The 19,508-nt window shown below is 39.7% G+C and overlaps 2 protein-coding genes and 1 long non-coding RNA gene across 4 annotated transcripts in view; 2 read left to right on the top strand and 1 right to left on the bottom strand.

Moving 5' to 3' along the window:
• Positions 1-3,582: 3,582 nt before the first annotated feature.
• Positions 3,583-6,366, top strand: LOC143139844 (C-signal). The gene is made up of 6 exons (XM_076300646.1): positions 3,583-3,827; positions 3,925-3,976; positions 4,626-4,813; positions 4,967-5,122; positions 5,226-5,336; positions 5,429-6,366. Exons 1-6 carry the CDS (start codon positions 3,681-3,683, stop codon positions 5,540-5,542), a joined length of 768 nt encoding a protein of 255 aa, XP_076156761.1. The 5' UTR covers positions 3,583-3,680; the 3' UTR covers positions 5,543-6,366.
• Positions 6,367-6,845: 479 nt separating this feature from the next.
• On the bottom strand, positions 6,846-9,750 carry gal (galanin/GMAP prepropeptide). 2 transcript variants are annotated; one of them, XM_076265252.1, is made up of 6 exons: positions 9,670-9,750; positions 9,468-9,522; positions 9,032-9,103; positions 8,021-8,107; positions 7,088-7,159; positions 6,846-6,924 (listed from the first exon to the last, which is right to left on the bottom strand). In XM_076265252.1, the coding sequence occupies exons 1-6, from the start codon at positions 9,748-9,750 to the stop codon at positions 6,863-6,865; spliced, it is 429 nt and encodes a 142-aa protein (XP_076121367.1). In that variant the 3' UTR covers positions 6,846-6,862. The 2 variants fall into 2 exon arrangements, with proteins under 2 accessions (XP_076121367.1, XP_076121373.1); XM_076265258.1 differs by lacking the exon at positions 9,032-9,103.
• Positions 9,751-16,953: 7,203 nt separating this feature from the next.
• The window catches only part of LOC143101959 (uncharacterized), a 9,006-nt gene continuing 6,451 nt past the window's right edge, over positions 16,954-19,508 (top strand). Inside the window, exons 1-3 of the long non-coding RNA XR_012982540.1 lie at positions 16,954-17,014; positions 17,239-17,339; positions 17,439-17,567. This is a non-coding gene — a long non-coding RNA (uncharacterized LOC143101959). The remainder of the gene's footprint in view (positions 17,015-17,238; positions 17,340-17,438; positions 17,568-19,508) is intronic.

Genomic DNA, 19,508 nt, shown 5'->3' with positions numbered 1-19,508 from the left:
CTGGACTGGTGGAGCTATGACTTCCTGAGGGCATTGAGTGAAGCGTTGGAAGTGATTGGTGGTTAACAACTACCACCTGTGGTCTGCCATTTGCATCATGCAGAACCTGCAATGGAGACAGCAGTCATACCCCTGGATACTTAACTAAAAAATGAAGAAAAGTGGTTTCAGAACTCTAAAGGTCTGACCTGGCAGACGTTGGACATCTGAACAGCACCACTGTTCTCCACTGGCGGGTCAAGAGGTGAGAGAAAAACAATTGGATGGTTGCCCTAATGTAGAGAGAACATGCATTTCAACTGATAGAATAATATTTTCTCCTCAACACAATAGCAACATTAATACATTAGAACTCTATTGTAGGTCAGGGTAACTGTGCACTACAAGCACAATGAGTCTCATATTGTATTTTATTTTATATAAATAAATGCTAAGCCTCAGTGAAATGCTAAAGTCAGGATTACCAAACAACCTTAAAATGGATTACTGTTGTCATTGCTTTTTATAACCACAACAAATGTTCAGTGTAAGCTTAACCCTGTGGCCTAATTAAGACACCTTGGTATAATAATGCACTACATTAACCGCTGTTCAAATCGTGAATCACTGTTCGTTCATTGTTGGTATACATTCCTGGAAATGAGAAACAAACAGTGGCTCAGACTAATCCATAATAAATCCACCCAATCAACACTCATGCGCAAAGGATCTGATTCGCTACTGTGCATAAATCTCAACTATGTGTTGTAAAACCAAATCAAAGACTGTGTCTTTAAGGCATTGTTCAACCCAAAATTCCACTATTGCACAACTCCTATCTAGACCACCAATACTGTAGTTACATGTTACAACATCATATCAGGCCCTCTGCTAGCGGACAGCATAGAAAAGTCTTCAAATTGGCAGTGATGTCCAGCATACAGTGAAATCATCTTACATGCTGACAGATGTCCGGCTTGTCTCTCAATTCAAAAGTCGACTCTTGTTTAATGAAAACTTCTTCTGACCGTTCCTCTGTGACATCTGAGCTAATGCTGGCCACAGCATCACAGATTTCTCTCTAAAATGGAATCACAATAGAAAGTTAGAAAGTCTCCTCTGCCTGACAAATGGCAACTCTGTGAACTCATTTGGTGGAAGTGCAAGACAGTAAAAACACAGTTTAAAAATAAATTTAAAAAAAAAAACAGGTGAGTGGTCTCAAGTATGTGATGGACTTACCGACATCATTCCATAATGCAATGCCCCTTCAGATGTCCATGAGCAAGCTGCAGAATTCAGTCCTGGATTGGGATTCATGTAGCGATAAGGGCTGGACATGAAATCCTGACAAGTGGCAGTTGTACAGTGGGACATGGTAGAATTTTGATCACATGGAACTGGGCAGCAAAATCTAAAGCTGCCACACCCGCTGTTTGGGTCTGTTTCATCCCCTTCAATCTCTCTCGACAGATAAAATAGCGCTCTGTCCTCAGAATAGCCCTCAACAGACATGATCCCCTCATTTGGGACTCCAGTCGAAGTGTTGTTCAATCTCTCTTCGGGCAACTCATGTTGCCCAATGTCAAACTCGTCCTTCCCCTTGTTCATTACTTTACTAATAGGGATCTGTTAGGAAAAATGTTTAGTGTATACATTTAATTAATACAAGTTAAATTAATGCTAGCTTTCCATTTTACCCACTTAACCTTTGACACTTCCAACTAGTGATGTAACGTTTGAGCAAGTTAGCTTGAGTTTGGCTCAAATACTAGGTCCTGTCAGCTTAAGCTAACGTTAAGTTAATGTTAGCTAGCAAAAGTGTTCACTTGCTTACTTTAGCTACTTAATGTTACCCACAACTCCAAAGTTACTTAATAAAGGTAAGTCACATTACCTTAATTACGACATACGACCTAAATGAACTTCCAGTCATAGATCATTAATACCATCAATATTAGTGCTAATTTTACAATCCAGTTCAATGAACGTTAGCAACATAGCTAACATATAAAGTGAGGTTACATCTACGATGAAATTGAGGGTTTTTTTTGTTTACAATGGACTACCAATATGGCTTATTTTCCTCGACAGCTGAGGTAATAAACCATTACAATAGCAGTATAGCACTAAGTCTATGACCACAGACCTTTACGAAGAGTTGTAATCTTGATCAAGTCACGTTATCTGTCAAGTTAGTTGACTACCATTCTGCTTAGCTCGTGCAGATGTTCTTCTCAGCCCATACAGTCTGTCTTAGCCCATGTTTGATCTGTAGCATGTTTTATATACCGTAGTCTATGCTATGGTCTGTAGGCCTACTCACACAGAACACCTAATTATTATTTTTTTCATAAGGTTTATACATTGTTGCTACAGAATAGAATCTGAGAGTTTTTCAACGTTTGCGTCTTAATTTGGTCATTCATTTCAGTATTCTAATGGCCTTGCATAATGTAGCCTATCACATGATGGAAATAAGTGAGGCGGCCTACTGCACCCTGCACCGAAGGCTGCATAAAAGCTTGTGTCATGTCTGTGCAATTAATACAGCTGTTCATTTGTAACTTCATATATAAAGTTTTTTTCTTTCTGTGAGAGGCTCCAGAGCTTTCAGCAGCCAACGTGAATTTTGCATCATGACGTAATGTTTTCACACAAACTTTTCACGTTTATAAAATGTGTCATATTTCCATAGACATTAGCCTAAAGCAGTGGTTCTCAACCTTTTTTGAGCAAACGCCCCCGTGACCTTACTTTGATCCTCTGCCCCCCCCCCTCACACACACACACAATACAAAATGAAAAAAAAAAAAAACTACACCCCCGGGTAGGCTATAGGCCACTCACACTCATGCTATATTGCTTAAATAAAAAAACGAGCCCATTTCTGCGCTGTTTTGGTTTCTTCTATTATAAGAAAATGTCCCTATGAGCCTATTTTATTATTAAGCAGATTTAGCCCACTGTTAGAAGCAATAGGAGACTGGTTGGGTAAAAAAAAAAAAACACTACCACATCAGCATTGGTTGTAATGATTTTTTTTTTTTTTTAAATCAATAGGAACATTAAATCTAGGCAACAAGACGTGTCATTTTATCATGGACAAAAATCAAGTGCACATCACGTGAAAAACATATGCACATCGCAACAATCCAACCAATCACAAAACAGAATCCGCGCGTGAGGCCTGTTTAGGCCTATACATATTGTGGAGACTACGCTCAGAGCAGCTGCAGAACAACAGCGAGCGGGGCAGGGGGACGTGAGTCCGGGCGTGTGCAGACCCGAACTGCATTGTATGACCACTGAGCATAGATCATAGACTGTATATATACAGTCTATGGCATAGATAAACTGTAAAATGTAGCTGGGACGGTAAAGGGGTTAGAAACCCATGAATGAAAATAGCCTATTTATTTCAGGTAGCCTATTTTTGCACCAAAAATATGTGAAAACCATGAAAGTTTAAAATGTACAAAAAAAAAAAAAAACTCTGACGTTCCCAGCGCCCCCCTAGGTTGTACGAACGCCCCCCAGTGGGCGGCTCTCCCCCCAGTCCATAAGGTGGGGGTTATGAAATAGAAAGACACGCCTCCATACTCTTTCTAAAGCCAGCATTTCTTTTAGAAGTATTGCTTTTGAGCTGTTCAGAAAGAGACTGTCAGCGCTGGCTTCACATTGACAAATTTTTGTAAACAATGACAGGAAATCTAAGCAGGTGTAACTCCGTCCTCATAACAGGAGCCAGTCGAGGACTAGGTTTGCAAATGGTGAAGGACTTAGTCAAACGAAACGAAAGGCCGAAGAAAATCATAGCAACTGCGAGGAATCCAGCCACAGCTGAGGTAAGCCTAGGCTGTTTGGAAACATTGATGACCGCACTGCGTACACTTCTGTAACGATTTGTATCAGGCAAGTTGATTTCATTTTGTTTTGTTGCAGGAGCTACAAGAAATCACCAGATCATTCACTGGAGTTCATGTAATCACCCTAGGTAAATTTAGAAAAATTATGGATCCCTATATTCCATATAGCTTAGCCTACAGAGGCAGGCTTGCAAACTCTCGCATGTGTGACGAAGATACAGTGTTTCTAGTCTATCATAACACACGAGTTTGTGTAACATGTGACAATGTAGACTATAGCCCACAGTTTACTGAGTGTAGGCAGCAGATGGCGCCCTTGAGCCATAGTTAGTGTGGTCTCAGCAGCTGATGAAGGCAGAGGGCCTCTTAGAAACAGGCTACTGAAAGATAAATGTTGCATAGGCCCATTATATTCAATTGTAATAGAAATCTAAAGATACCGCCTTCGGTCGGTGATCAAAGGGAGTGTTGAGCTTTGAAAAAATTAATAGAATATACTTCCTAACTATTGGGATATTGCTCACATGCAGTCACTTAGAACCGTTCATTATGCGTTTAATTTAACTCTCTGGAAATGTTTTATTTGCAAATTACAAAGGGCTTGCAAACACAATCACTAATCATTACTAACTATTGTATCAAGGATCACTGATGCCACAGTATGTTCACGTGTGAGTTTGTTGACCTTGGAAGTCAACCCTTAATCCATATTCTCAAAATGATTCTTAAAACCCACAGTTTCTTCTCTAACTGTCTTTGTCTTTTCAACAAAATCAGATGTTGTTAGTGAATCAAGTATACACTCAGCCTCTGAAGAAGTTGCTTCCATCGTGGGAAAGGAGGGATTAAACTGCCTAATAAACAATGCAGCCATCAACATCTCCACTGACCTGAAAACTTTGACCGTGGAAGCAATGATGAAAACCTTCGAGAGCAATGCTGTTGCCCCTCTCATGGTCACCAAGGTCACCAGAACACTTATTCATACTCTAGATTATAGCAATGGAGAATTGTAACTTGGCAGCTAATTTATCATGAAGCTCTTGTCCTTTGGGCAATGGTATGTGAGTCCACTTTCTTTGTAATTATGTTTTATACAAATATTTCTGCTGCTACAGGCCTTTCTTCCACATTTACAAGCAGCGGCAGGACAAAACACTGGAATGGGTGTGCACAGGGCAGCCGTCATCAACGTTTCCTCCATCTTGGGATCTATTCAGCTGAACTGGGGAGACGGAGCGCAGTTTAAAAGCTATGCCTACAGAACATCCAAGGTACCAGTTAGAGGCCTGTTGAATGCAATAGGTTTTCAGAGTTGTGTGTACATCACATTTCCACCAGTTATGTTAATGTGAAGTGTGTTGTGGATCTTTGCAGTCAGCGTTAAACATGATCACAAGATGTCTGGCCACAGATCTAGAAGCTGAAGGTATTCTGTGCCTGGCATTACATCCAGGATGGGTGCGCACGGACATGGGGGGCCCACAGGTGATGTCTAGTTTGCAGCTATTGTCTTTGTTATGTTGTCAGTGATGTGGCTTATGCATAACAAGAGCACTTCTCTCTCTCTAATTTTTCAGGCACCTCTCACCCCAGAGGAGAGCATATCTTCACTTCTATCAGTTATTTCTTCATTGACTGAAAATGAACATGGGGGATACATGGACTATTCAGGAAACAAACTGCCATGGTGATTGTCCTACACATGAAAGAAGTAAATACATATTTGCTTCCTAGGCATACCTAGGACAGTTATTTTTGGATGGTTAGTTGTAAGGTGGGCTAGATTGTCATGAAGAGTTTTCGAGACACTTGATGGAGGACCTGTTTTTCCAGCACAGCTGAAAGGCAAATTTCATCTGAAATTTGAATATCATGAAGAATTTTTTAAGGCTTATGTGTGGAACTACTCTCATTCCTACTTCAGATGATGCTCTACAAGAGCCATGTCACCCAGCATTAGACATATGCTCTGTACCTGTACTGTATCAACTAGGTCTTGCTAGTCACATGGATATGATTTGGAAAGGTCATTGCCCACGTTTCTCCCTATGACAATCTAAATTTTAATATCTTCATCAATATTCTAATATGTAATCCCACTAACCACTATTTTTGTAAATTTGAAGTACCATCTATTGATACAGTATTTTTTGTTATTACACTATGTTCTATGCAATACAGTATACAGTGGACCATGCCAAATAAGGTATGTCCAAATCACTTTCAGCCAAACAGTTCACCACACACACTATGATCGCATTATGATCATCATTGTGTGACCCTAGATGGAGCACAAACCTTGTGCAAAATCGAAAGGATGAGAGGTTGGCACCCCATATGATGACAATATGAATGAAAGTATTTGTATCTGTTTTTGCATTGTTTGTGCAAAATGCTCTCAAACTGTTTTTAGAAATTAAGCAATTACGTGGTTAGTGACCTGTGGTCACCCAGCACTCCATTAATGGCCAAATAACTTTTTTGTGCAGTCAAAATAAACATGTCTGCATCATTATGTGCATCGTCTTATGTTTTTAAGCATTATTTGTTTGAGGTCACTCAGTACCCCATTAACACCCAAATGTCTCCAAAATAGTCGTTTATGCATCGTTTGTGCAGGCAATATTGTGCTCAAACTGTTTCAGAGAAATATAACATCGTTCCTCCTTAATATCAATTCATAAAGTGAACCTGCGTCACCATGCAATACCCTTTATTTTCGTAAACATGTAATGTGTGTGCCTTCATGTCCACCCCTCAAAAAACTCAATATCAAGATCTCTTAGGGTGGTCTGATTCAGAGAGAAGACAGGATGAAAGTCATGAATTTATTTATCTTTTTTACACTTTCTTCAACTCACACGGCCATAAATTGTAGTGGAGTGAAAAACAATGCCACAGAGTAACAGGAGAAACAGGAATGTTTTGCTTAATTTGTGAAACCCAAACCGAAAAGGGCAAAGCCAAGGTCCTATAGGTGAGTACACAGGAGCGTAGGGGCTCATCACAAGCTATGGCTGACCCATCTCTTCTGATGTGAGGGATGATGACAAGCTGTCAAGTGCCCCCATTTCTAAAGAAACAAACAATCTTTCCATTAAAACATGGTATGCTTTGGTTTTGCCAATGATTTTTCAATTAATATCTTAAAGCAAAGAAAACATACAACAGTGTTAAGATAGGCTACTTCATAAAGACTGGCATCAGGAAATACATTTCAAGGGTACGTGTCTTACCTTTCAATTTTTGATAAGAAAGGAAGTCAATTATGGTGTGAATAACATCTTCATCAGATATCCTCAAAGCTGCTGTTAAGGAACAAAATAGAGCATCATCCTGTCTTACTATCACATACCAAAGTGTAATGGTTTCATTTCAAGCTACAGACACAATATTTGTAGCAGACATAACATTGACAACGACATGCTTTATAGTGTCATTTAGGACAGCGACATATGGTGGATGGACAAATAAAAGAATCTGAACCATAGTGTCAAAACATTTTCAATATTTCGTATAATGCTGTTAAACACACATACCACATACATATCAAAGTGTACATCAAATGACCTGTTTTTTGTGTAGTGTAATTTGAGATAAATGATATGCATTTCATTGGTTCTTTAAAAAAACACTACTTGTTTTGAATGAAAACCATACTTTTTCTATTCAGATAACTAAAACCCATCAGAAATAGAGTGTGTATGATCGCTGTGAATTACTTCATCTACCTGGTTTTGAGAAGAACAGGTGTATAAAGCCCATTTTCTATCACCACTCAATGACACATTAATAAATCCTAAATTATAATGCCTTTTATTATTTATATATTTTTTCAACTGATTATGGCCTAAAAACTGTTTAGAGCATGCTTTCTTCAGAAACACTGCAGTTTATTTCTGAGATGGGCAAATTAAATGGATGGACTATTATCCGCAAGAGGTAAGGAAACAGGTACTGGGTGAAAGATCACTGAAGATATGTTTTAGTCACACAAATCTAACTTGAGGTGTTGAGGAGCTTGACAACTTTGTGAGGCCCAAAGGAAAAGATTGCAGATGACTGTGCTTGACACCATTTAAGGAGCAAGAGGAAATGTGATGGTCTGGTGGTGATTATGTGCAACCTACAAATTTGAATCTCATGGCTCAATAAACAAGTGGCTTTACCTGATTTGAAATCATCCTCCAGGGGCATGTCTCTCTTTCCTGCCAGGCCGTGCTTGTCATTCAGTGATCTATGACTGTCAATCGCATCTGAGAAGCAAAGGCAGAAAGAAATACACTAAGCTTAAAACCTGTGCAACCACTGCTAGTTACTTTATCAAACTGTAAGCTCCCACTAACAGTACACACTTGCGCACACTCAGCCACTCACATTCATATCGTTGCACTCACTCACTCATACACTGTAGACCTGTGATTGAGAGTCACTGATTAGTCTCTGCCCAACGGGGAATGGCAATTCATTTCAATGACTTCTTCGGAAAGTGTTCAGAGCAACCTGCAGGCCTTGAGTCATGGAATTGCTTTTCACTCAGTTTCACTCACCACTACAATGACTGACATGATGGACAAAAGCACAGTGATAAAACAAGAGGAACCTCCTTGCAAGACTGAAAAGAAGATTAAAGCCAAGTAAGGTAAATGGATAAGGTAAAAAAAAATATGGTATAAAAATATCTCTGTCCATCTCTGAGCATATTTTCTTTTTGTATAGCTGAATATGCCATGGTTTCAATAGAGGTCAGGAGAAACCAATAATTTTATCTACTGGACACTTAATTGTCCTTAAAAATGTGACATCTCTTTCACTGCCATGACCTTGATAATTATTTGAAGAGGATTCTAGTTGTCCCCAACCTTTTGAGTGCTATGTCAATATCTTCGCTATTGCAATTATCTAACAACATCTCTTGAACAGATTGCATGACCACATGGCATCATTATTTTCTTGTCAAGATCTTTAAAAAATGCATTTATGAATTCACTTTGAAATAAAATATGATAAATGATGGTAATATGACAATAATATTTATGCTCTGGAGGATGTTTGTTTCAGCAACTAAAAATTACAGTTGTGACAGAACTGATATGACAAATGGCATAAAGGTCCAACACAGAGATGTGCCACAGAGCAATTCCTCCCTTGACTTCAATGACCTGCAGGAGCTATCTTACATTGACCAAGCAGTTCTTCTCTCCCCCTTGCACTAGGAGTATCCTTTATCTGTATTAGGTGATCAATACGACCTGAAACACAGGGATGATGGTATTTTACCCGAGCCACATCCAGTCTGGTCATGGGACAGGATATTAAATAGGCTACAGGTAATACCTTTGACAGCACTCCACAAGACAAACACCATGCACTCAGACATTGACAATAGGAATTGCTGTGAAGTTCTAGTCCAAATAAACTGGCAACCACATAACCAGAATGAAAACAGCTCCTCTGACTTCTGAGTGGGATGGTCTTTTAACAGATTACAATGTCAATATCTAAGCCACAGGTTAGGCTGCATCATTGAAACTGACCACACCAAAACGATTAAGGAAATGCACAGAATAGCATCCCATTGAATAATAGAAACAGATGGGAAAGAAAAACACTCACGAGGACCCAAGAGGTATCCTGCACTGTTTAGAGTCCAACCACGCTTCTCTTTAGCCTGTAATTTAAGAGGAAATGCAATCTAAACGTTGGTTTCATCTCAAATCATCGTTCAGACAGCAAAGATCAAGTGCCATCTGATTTAACTGTTAATTGTTAAGTGTCACATATTCTCTTACACAGTCAAAGAAATAAGGCAACCTACCGCAATTACTAATCCAATTGTCTCCGAGAGGATTGCGCAAAAAATGAGAGATACACAAACGCTGGTAATACTCTTCTGCATCTAAAAATACACAGAGAAATACGTAAGGAAACTTATGTTTAGGATAACAGACTAGTTTTTGTTTAAATTACTTTAGAATTTAGAAAAGCTACTTACCCTGGATACACTTCTTGTGCTAGCCTATATTTGAAACCAATTCCAGCTTCACCTCTCAAAAATAATTTGGAACAGTTTCTGAACCTTAAAAACGATAGACTGTCTCTCTCTGCCTGTCCACACCAAGAGTTCCTTATAATGGTCTGATTGGATGGCCTTTTATGTCATCTCACTCCCCAGTAAACACACGTGCGCGCGCGCAAACAAAAACCCTCCGTCAGAGCAATTGCGCGCATCCACGCAGTGCCATCAGTAGCCTACATCCCAAACATGCTTCACCATAATATGATTGAAAAAGATTAGTCTATGAATAGACCTGCTTTTTGTTGTACTACCACTCAATAAATTATGTAGCCCTGTCTAGCGTGTTGGCTACCCTAAATAAAACCGAGAATGGGCTATAGGCTATTTAAAAATATAGATAAAATATCCATGGGCCTATTACATTTCTGCAACAAGATCTCCATTCACTCAGTACGCCTAATAGGCCTACAAGCGCAAGAACTCATATTCTTGTTACTGTAGTTTTACTGACCACCTAGCTTATAATAGGCTGCAGAATATTATAATATTGATATATATGTGATGCCAGTCGTTAGTTGAAACTGAAAAGGTGTCTGTTCATCTTCAAAAGAAGCTGGTTTTCAAAGTTGCCAGAATTCAGTGCAGGAGTTTCAGGCCCAAGACTGGCCCACGTTTTCCATAGTGAAATGTAGCCTATCCCACGCTTCCACAAAGAGGCATATTGAACTAATGTTTAGGCTACATGTTTTTTGCATGGGTAGGCTATATTGTTGTTTGGTGATTTAGCCTACTCCTTTACTACACCCTCTTCTGAGAAAACAAGGCATATAGGTTTATCATGTAGGGTAATTGCTCTTTCTTAACTTTAATTTATCCTCTCTACTTGTCCCTGTAGTCATGGCCTCCTCATCACTAATTTCGGGCTCATCATTTTCAGTGGTCGACTGGTTGATCTGCTGCTCAGTCTCTCCTGGCCTCTTTCTACCATACATCCTTCCTGACGCTTGTGTAGGGCCGGCTCGGCTATCGGTATCTGAGAAAACTTTTTGGAAAAGACGGGCTATATGGACCCAACCAACTCTTTTTGGGAGGGGAGAACTCCATCACATAGGCTACAACCCATGCAGAGGCATTGCATTTGTGTCATGCACAGAATGCGGAACGTGTACTATTTTAAGAAAAGATAGACTAACGTGACGAATGTCAATATTTTTTCCTCGACCGGCCCAAAAGTTAAGCGGCCCACCGGGAATTCTCCCGATTACCCACCCACGCCTGATTCAGTTTTACTCTTCTTGGACTGAAGACTAGTCCTGCGATGCTAAATAGCCTTTAACATGCCTCTGAGGCAGGTAGCGGAGTGTTTAGCTTCACAGAAAGCTTCCAATGTACAGAAACATTTCTTGCAAATACGGCCACGGGTGTATGACGTTATCTTCACTGCTACCCTGTTCACCGAGTTCACCACTATCGTCGGGGTGGTCGTCTATGATAACGGGAGGTCCTCCAGTAGGTGCTCGTGCTTCCATCGCGGTTTCAGTTGTGCGTCCTCCTCCTTTAGCAACAAAAAAGCGCAGAAATAGAGCGCGCAGCGTGCGGAGCGTGCGTAATGCAATCTAGGAGCAGTGATTCGCCAAACCTCCCTTATTGCAGTTGCACACATTTCTTCTAATTTTATGTTTTAGTAACGAGTAACGAAGATGCTTAGTGGAAATATAACGGAGTAAAAGGATACATTTTATCTAGGAAATGTAGTGGAGTAAAAGTAAAAGTTGACATAAATTTAAATAGCGAAGTAAAGTACAGATACGTGAAATTTCTACTACAGTAACGAAGTATTTGTACTGCGTTACATTACAACACTGGACCTGGCACACTTAATCACCACGAAATCCATGTAGACTGATTAGCTTTCAAGGTCATAGGGTCAAGGTCTTCTGAGTCAAGCATACACTTTTGCTCTAACACACTGATTGATATCTCCCCACCTTGAACATCTTCATCAAATCCATCATGAAATCTGGCTGACACACTTTGTTTCCAGTTTTCGGAGCCTGGGCTGCCTACAGTGACCGTTTTTTTTATTACAGTGTAGCCTAGGCCTACTCACGAGTGGGCATCTATAGCGGTTGTGAGGAGATGATTGCTGAATGTGACCAAAACAATCTGGGCTTGGGATTGTGTAGCCTACAAGACAGATCTGTCGCTATCAGAAGTCTCCCCACCCAAAGTAGTGGATGACCCCTTTTGGTTCATATAGCTTACTAATATAATAATAATAATAATAATCTTTATTTATAGAGTGTGTTTTCTAAACAAAGTTACAAAGTGCTTTACAGATATAAAGAAATAAACAGAACAAAAATTAAATGTCTAAAAAGAATAGGCTACAAACCATATCATCGTTGGCAAGAATATTGGAAAGATATCTTTTGTGTACTGTGTACATTCTGATATGTTTTCCTTTCCTGTCAGATATGTAGGCTAAGGATAACTATAAATGTAGGCAAAGTCAAAGTAAAAGAAAATGTCCTTGCTTTGGCTTCAAATGCCCTTGCTTTGGCTCTCACCATGAAAAAGTGGTGGAGTGGCTGGTAGACCTAGGCCTACTGTCTGAGGTTTGCGGCAGATATAATTACAAATTCAGTAGGATTAAAGGAAAACCAAATATTCATCATAACTAGATGTACCGCAGAGCAGTACAAAATATGACCGCTGCCCAGTCCAGCACATTTTTTCCACAAAAAGAAATCACGCTGAAGGGCCTATATGATTCTAACTGTCTCACTAAATTGCATTATCCACACTCAATTCTCACTGGTATCTGCTAGACAACAAGTACCAAAACATTATTAGTTCATAGATTTCACATGTAAAATTCATTTTATACAACCCCACCTCCATCTTGCCTATTCATAATTCTGAGAAATTCTTGATTGTTTGTGTTATGTTTATGTTATGTGTGTGTGTGTGTGTGTGTGTGTGTGTGTGCGTGCTTGTGTGTGTGCCTGCGTATGTGCCTGTGCATGCAAGCGTATATGTCTACTGTGTGAGTATGTGTCATACGTATGATTACTGTGAATGTGTGTGTGTGTGTGTGTATATGTTTGTGCACATGTGTGCACATGAAATGGGTTAACATGACCCCTGGAGGCAAACATACGGAAAAAAATGGTCATCCTAGGCCCTATAGTTCTCAAGATATTCACAGAGAACTGTGTCTGCCCTACCCTCCTTTTGGGGGGTCCAGTCCAGCGGGGGGGCTACAGATCAAAACGAAAAATGACGGTTCCATGTTATCCATGTGGGGGTACATGCCCACCAAGTTTTGTGTACCCCGGTCTTTCAGTGTCCCGGGAATCCTTGTTAGTGTACGTCACTAAATGTACACATAAATTATTTTATTGTAAGGCCCCCCATGAACGAAAGTACACAAAACTTGGCATGCATTCGGAGGGTGTGATAATGATCCTACACTTTTCATTTCGTGCAGTTTTGACCTTGTCAGCCAGAGATATTGTGATGAAAACACCTAATTTTTTGCTTTTTAATTTTTAACTAGGTGGCGCTATACATGAAATAAGTGGTAATGGGATGGGTTGACATGCCCCCTTAAGACCAACATACATAAAAAAGGTGGACCTCCTAGGCCCTACGGTTCTCGAGATATTCACAGAAAACTGTCTCCGGCCACCTACAGGCCAGTTGGTGTATAGAAACATAAATTAATTTATTGTGTGGCCCCCCATGAACGGAATTCCACGAAACTTGGCGTGCATTCAGAGGGTGTCATAATGATCCTACACTTCCAATTTCGTGCAGTTTTGACTATGTTAGGTCACAGATACCTGCGATTACAACACCTCATTTTTACTTTTTTGTGTTTAACTAGGTGGCGCTATACATGAAATGAGTTGTTATTGAATGGGTTGACTTGGCCTCTTGAGATCAACATACCAAAAAAAAATGGTCCTCCTAAACCCTACGGTTTTCGAGATATTCACAGAAAACTGTGTCTGCCCTACCCTCCTTTCGGGGGTCCAGTCCAGCGGGGGGGGGGGGGGGGGGGGGGGCTACAGATCAAAACGAAAAACGATGGTTCCATGCTATCCATGTGGGGTTACATGCCCACCAAGTTTCGTGTACCCCGGTCTTTCAGTGTCCCGGGACTCATTGACGGAAATTTGGGCATGCGAAAAAGAAAAAAAAAAAAAAAAAAAAAAAAAAAATCTGACTAAACCTATATGACCGCCGCTTCGCTGCGCGGCGGTCATAATAATTTGGCTGCATTTCCAGTATTGGCGTCACGTAGGCTAGTCGTTTGTCCTCCAGATGGCGCATCGTTGCAGTGAGACGTAATTTTGTTGGAAGTTAATCTAAAGTGGGTTGGAAAGACACTAGCTTCCTACAAGGACAAGACTATAGTTTACCGCAGAGAACGTCTAATAAGGTAGGATGATTTCTGCATGACATGTAATTCCCATTTCTTCTTGAAGCCGAAATAAATCTGAGAATGTTTATTGGACATGCTTGGTTTTTACTGTAGGCTACGTTATGTGAGCTGCTAAAGTAAATATGTTGCTCTTATTGCAGGATGCATGCATTGCAATTCTTTCTTGGGGTCACAACATCTAAAGAAACATATGGCCAGAGCAGGGACACCCCTCTCTATTTTCAAGAAGCTCTTAAAGACGTCTCCACTCTCATCCTCTGGTAGTAGTAGTAATATCCCCTGGGGATCAATAAAGTAGCCTATCTCTATCTATCTATCTATCTATCTATCTATCTATCTATCTATATCTATCTCAATAGCCTAGGTAAAATATTAATGTTACCGTTAGCATTGGTTGAGTGATGGAGGCCAATTTGATTATTGATGTATTTGTAGAAAACCATAAATGCGGTTAGGCTACCAAGCAAATTGATAACAGCACCTAATTGCATCTTTCGAATGTCATCTCATTTGCTTGTGACCAGAATCTTTGCTTATGACCATAACCTAGGCTACTAACAGGAGCTAAGTGACAACACGTTCGCTACATGATGGTTTTCTAATGAAAAATATATATTTAGCGGGGGAGGGCCGGTCGCCAGACGATCGGGTTAAAAATGTTCTGCCTGGCCCTCCCCCCTGGTCAATTTTTTTTTTCCAGGGGCCTCCTCCCAGCTCAAAAAAATTCTTCTAGGCCCTCCCCCCTACGTGAATCAAATAAAACTGGTCGAAAAATGACGTTTACAAGGTTAAAACGGCCAGCAAATGTCATAAGCACACATACACACACGGGTAGGCTGCAGTGTTGCGTGGGTTTGGTCACAAATAGAAAATAAATGTTAAATATAGCCTATATCTGTACATATTAAAATCAGATTATGTAGCCTAGGCTACACAGTATAGTTAGATCAAGTTGGACAGTACATTTTAATCATGGATAGTAGTTGGACAGTAGCACATTTTAATCATTTTATATATCTAGTGGCTGGTGAAAGAGTTGAGTGGCTTTTTTTTCGAGGGGGGGGGGGGTAGTGGGTAGTGTGGTAAATTGCAAAAGACTTGTTGAGGTGAGTTTAACAAGTGTAATTTCATTTGCATATTACTCAGGCCTATACAAGATGGCTAGTTGCCAAGGCTACATGAAAAAAATCTACAAAAAATACATATTTTACTATAACAATCTAGCAATAGGCCTTCCTTATTTGGTTTACTTAGACATTATTGAGCAAACATCTGAATTTCAGTATAGGTTAGGTTGGGATGTCTGCTATACATTGCTGTTAAAATGCACTTCCAGTATAGTGAGTATTGGCAAAACCGGTTATCATTTTTATGTTGAGGCGTTGGGGGTGTTGTCGGCAGCTGCTGAAAGTAACTAATAAAGTAACTTGTGATCTAACTTAGTTAGGCTAATTTTAAAATCAAGTAATCAGTAAAGTAACTAAGTTACTTTTTAAAGGAGTAATCAGTAATCAGATTATTTTTTCAAGGTAGCCTAACAGTAGGCCTACATAGACCATAACTTGTAGGCCTAGGCTACTGTCATCTTCTTTAAGAACTTTTCCCAATATTTCCCATAGCCTATAGGCTATCGCTTTTCCTGAAGGGGTGTCTTTATTATTTTAACTCCAGCTTCTTTACTGTTGACTTTACTGTATTGATGCTTTACTGTATTGATGCTAGCCTTCTCTTGATATTTTAAGTAGGCCTATTTGTAGAAAATATATATTTAATTAATTTTAACTGACCCGCCCGCAAATGATCCGAATATCATTCAAATATTTTGTTTATGACTCATAACCGGGTGACCTGCAAGCTTACGAGGGGGGTTGTGGGAGATTCAGGTAGGGTTGTGACTTTTTGGACTCGCCCACTCTGTCAAAGAGATGTGAATCAAAGATCCTTGATTACTAGCTCCGCTTTAACCCTCTCTGCGTGAATCATGTTTTGGCCTACAAACCTTTTAATTTTCCTCGCCCCCCCCACCCCCCGTAAATATCGCACAGTCCCTAAGCCTACAAATAATGTGTGACGAATGTGTGATGTACGTAACTAGTAGTTAGCTAGCAAACGTCTGTGAAACTGTTGCTTCACTCCATCTTTGTGGAACCTGAGCCATAATGTGAGTGGACAAAATTATTAATTAAGTAAGTAACGTTAAATTATTGTTACCATAGCTGTTTCGTTGAACAGGTTGTAAGTGTCAGCCATATAGCATTGTTCATTCTAGTTATTTCAGAAATTATGAACGAAAACCACCATCAGTTAGCAATTAACCAAGTTATTTGCTAGCTGCTAACGTCACCTGCAGCTAACTTTAATTTAACGTTAACCTGACTTATCTTTCCCAATATGTTCATCATTATGTTTTTGTTTGTGGTTCTTAGCGGAGCCTTTATGTGTACTAAACCCCAGAGGTTGGTTCCAGAGGCAAAATTATAATCTTGCCATTAATATGCAGTAACAAACTGGAGTAAATTTGGTCTGTTTTTGTTTCAGGATCAGACTGAATCAGTTCAGGTGAAGTAGCTGCTATCCTGAAAATGTACTACGTTGCTCAGAACTCCTCTGGAGACACAGGATGGGGAATCCTCTATCAACACAAGCAGCCAGAAATTATACTCACCATCTTTGGAGCATGTCTATTTGGAGGTTAGTTAGGTGTTTGTTTTACTAGAGGACTATATTCATCAAATATAAAGAAGTATATTTGTAGAACTAATTATTTCAATTTAATTTGTGTTTAAAGCATTGATACATTAAATGATCATATTTAGAAATAGGCTATTCTGGATTAATATAAAGGTTTCAAGAGGCTTAGTACATTGGACCAGTAAGCCAATTCGTTTTTTTTATTATTTTTTTTTATAATACAGCTATTGTCAGGACCCTTCTGAAATCCCTGACGTTGCCATACACAGTTGTAATGGCTGTTTGTGGAATTCTGATGGGATTATTAACTTTTCCCTATGAACAGGTATAGAATGTTTCTTTTGAAACTAACTGGATTAAATGCCTTTGACAAATGCTAAAAATGTATTGTAATACACAGACTAACTTTAACAATGCCCCACAGGTTGATTCCTACACCAGTCAAATTGCCAACATCAACCCTGAACTGCTGATTCACACTTTTATGCCAGTGCTCATTTTCAGTTGTGCATTTGAAATAGAATCTCACATCTTCTGGAAGTCACTTCCTCAGGTAAACATGCCCTTTGCTCTTTGATTTTTGTTTTCATATAATAACAATTGTTGTTGTAATACAATACTTTCATGCTGATTTGGGGTATAGTCAGGTAGAACTTGGGCATTTGGGCATAAGTGTGACATAAGGTACTAATGCAATTTTTTTCCATAAATTGATAGGTAAAGGGGGTGTCCTTTCAGAATCTGACGGGTGCCGCTTCGGCACCCTTGAGCATTTTCTTTAAAATGGCATCACCTGCCACACCCCTTTTTTGATAATAGAAAATAATCTAAATAGACATTAACATATAAACCCATCATGTATGGTATCAAATTAAAGCTCTTTTCATACAGAAATATGGTTTTTCTACCATAATAAAGTAGAAAAAAATAGTTTAGGTCCCTCCAGAGAACAAAATACATTTTGCAAAGTGACCTTTAAGGTCAAATTAGGTTCCTTTTTGCTGCATAATAGCTTATACCTCTAAATCGTGTCATGTTTGGTATTAAATTCAATAAATGATGGAACTGCCATGTAGCTTAATACATATAGGAATACAATCATTCAATAGCAATTCATTTTAATATGAATTATAGCAAGTCTGATGTACCCTAGTTCACAAACTTGTGGGTTAGTTACTGTAGCACGTTAGCTTTAATTTCCCTTGAATCAGTCGCTGAATTTCAGACAGCAATGTTGTGAGGTACTTCCCAGGTAGTTAGCACATTAATCATTAATTATAACTGTCCTTGGATTTCCCCTCAGAATTACAGACAACAATTTTTTTCATCCTAACATTTTTTTAATGCTTTAAAAACAGACATCATAGTCCAGAATGAATACAAACTAGTCTGAGTTATGAGGTACTTGCCAGTTAGTCAGCACATTAACTATAATAGCCCTTGAATTTGCCCTCTTAATTACAGAGAAAACTGCAAAGTTGATTACAGGAGGAGAGGACAGAATCAAGAAAATTATTTCTTCCAGTATTGCAAGGAATGACACGTATCATTTGGAATTACAACAACAAATATAACAACAAATGTAAATCAGGTTTATAGCCCAAGTATACTTGCATATACAAGGAATTTGGTCTCTGAATTTATCCGATCCGTGAATTAGTGAACACACAGTGAGATGAAGCACACAACGAGCACACATGAGGTGAAGCACACACTAACCCAGAGCAGTGAGTTGACTTGCTACAGTGGCGCTCGGGGAACAGTGAGGGGTCAGGTGCCTTGCTCAAGGGCACTTCAACCGTGGTTGTGGGCATGGGAGAGCAGTGCTCTTCAACCACTCCCCGTCTCCCCCCCCCCCGTCCCAACATTTTCCTACTGGTCGGGAATCGAACCGGCAGCCCGAAGCCCTAACCAGTAGGCCACGGCTGCCCAAGTATACTATACCAGTACGGGAGCATGCCTATGTTCCCACAGCCCTATGTCCCCACACCTAACCCACACCTAACCCACACCTCAGGCTTAACCCTAACCCTAGAAATGTGGGAACATGGGGCTGACCCCACTGATATAAGGAATTTGTGCTCTGCATTTTACCCATTCGGGGGTAGTGTACAACACACCCACACAAACAGTGTACACCCATTCAAACACACACACACCCTAGAGCAGTGAGCACACTAGGAGTATACATACACACCCTTGGATATTAGGGTGCATCAAAAAACACAATTCTTGAATTTTGATATGGCTGGGTGCTAAAAGTGTTCCAATATATGTAGAAACAACACATGCAAAATATTTTTCCAGTACATTATGATTTAGGGGTGCCACCGCACATCTGTTTTTGTTGGATAAAGTGGTTAACAGTGCTCAATGGTCGCCATGGAGATCTGAGGTAAACAATACTACAGCTCAAGAAAACTGAGGTGATCTTTCTGTTTGATGTGATCTTGATCTATGTTGGATGTGTTATTACAGTGCATGAAAATGCACT

Source organism: Alosa pseudoharengus, unplaced genomic scaffold (genome assembly GCF_046254945.1).
Source record: "Alosa pseudoharengus isolate Yale_2024_CS ecotype anadromous, Long Island Sound unplaced genomic scaffold, YU_APseudo_1.1 YU_APseudo_1.1_scf_10, whole genome shotgun sequence".
In the NCBI taxonomy this organism is placed as follows: domain Eukaryota; kingdom Metazoa; phylum Chordata; class Actinopteri; order Clupeiformes; family Clupeidae; genus Alosa; species Alosa pseudoharengus.
Note: the sequence above shows the minus strand (reverse complement) of the source record. Positions and strands in the feature narration are given on the sequence as shown.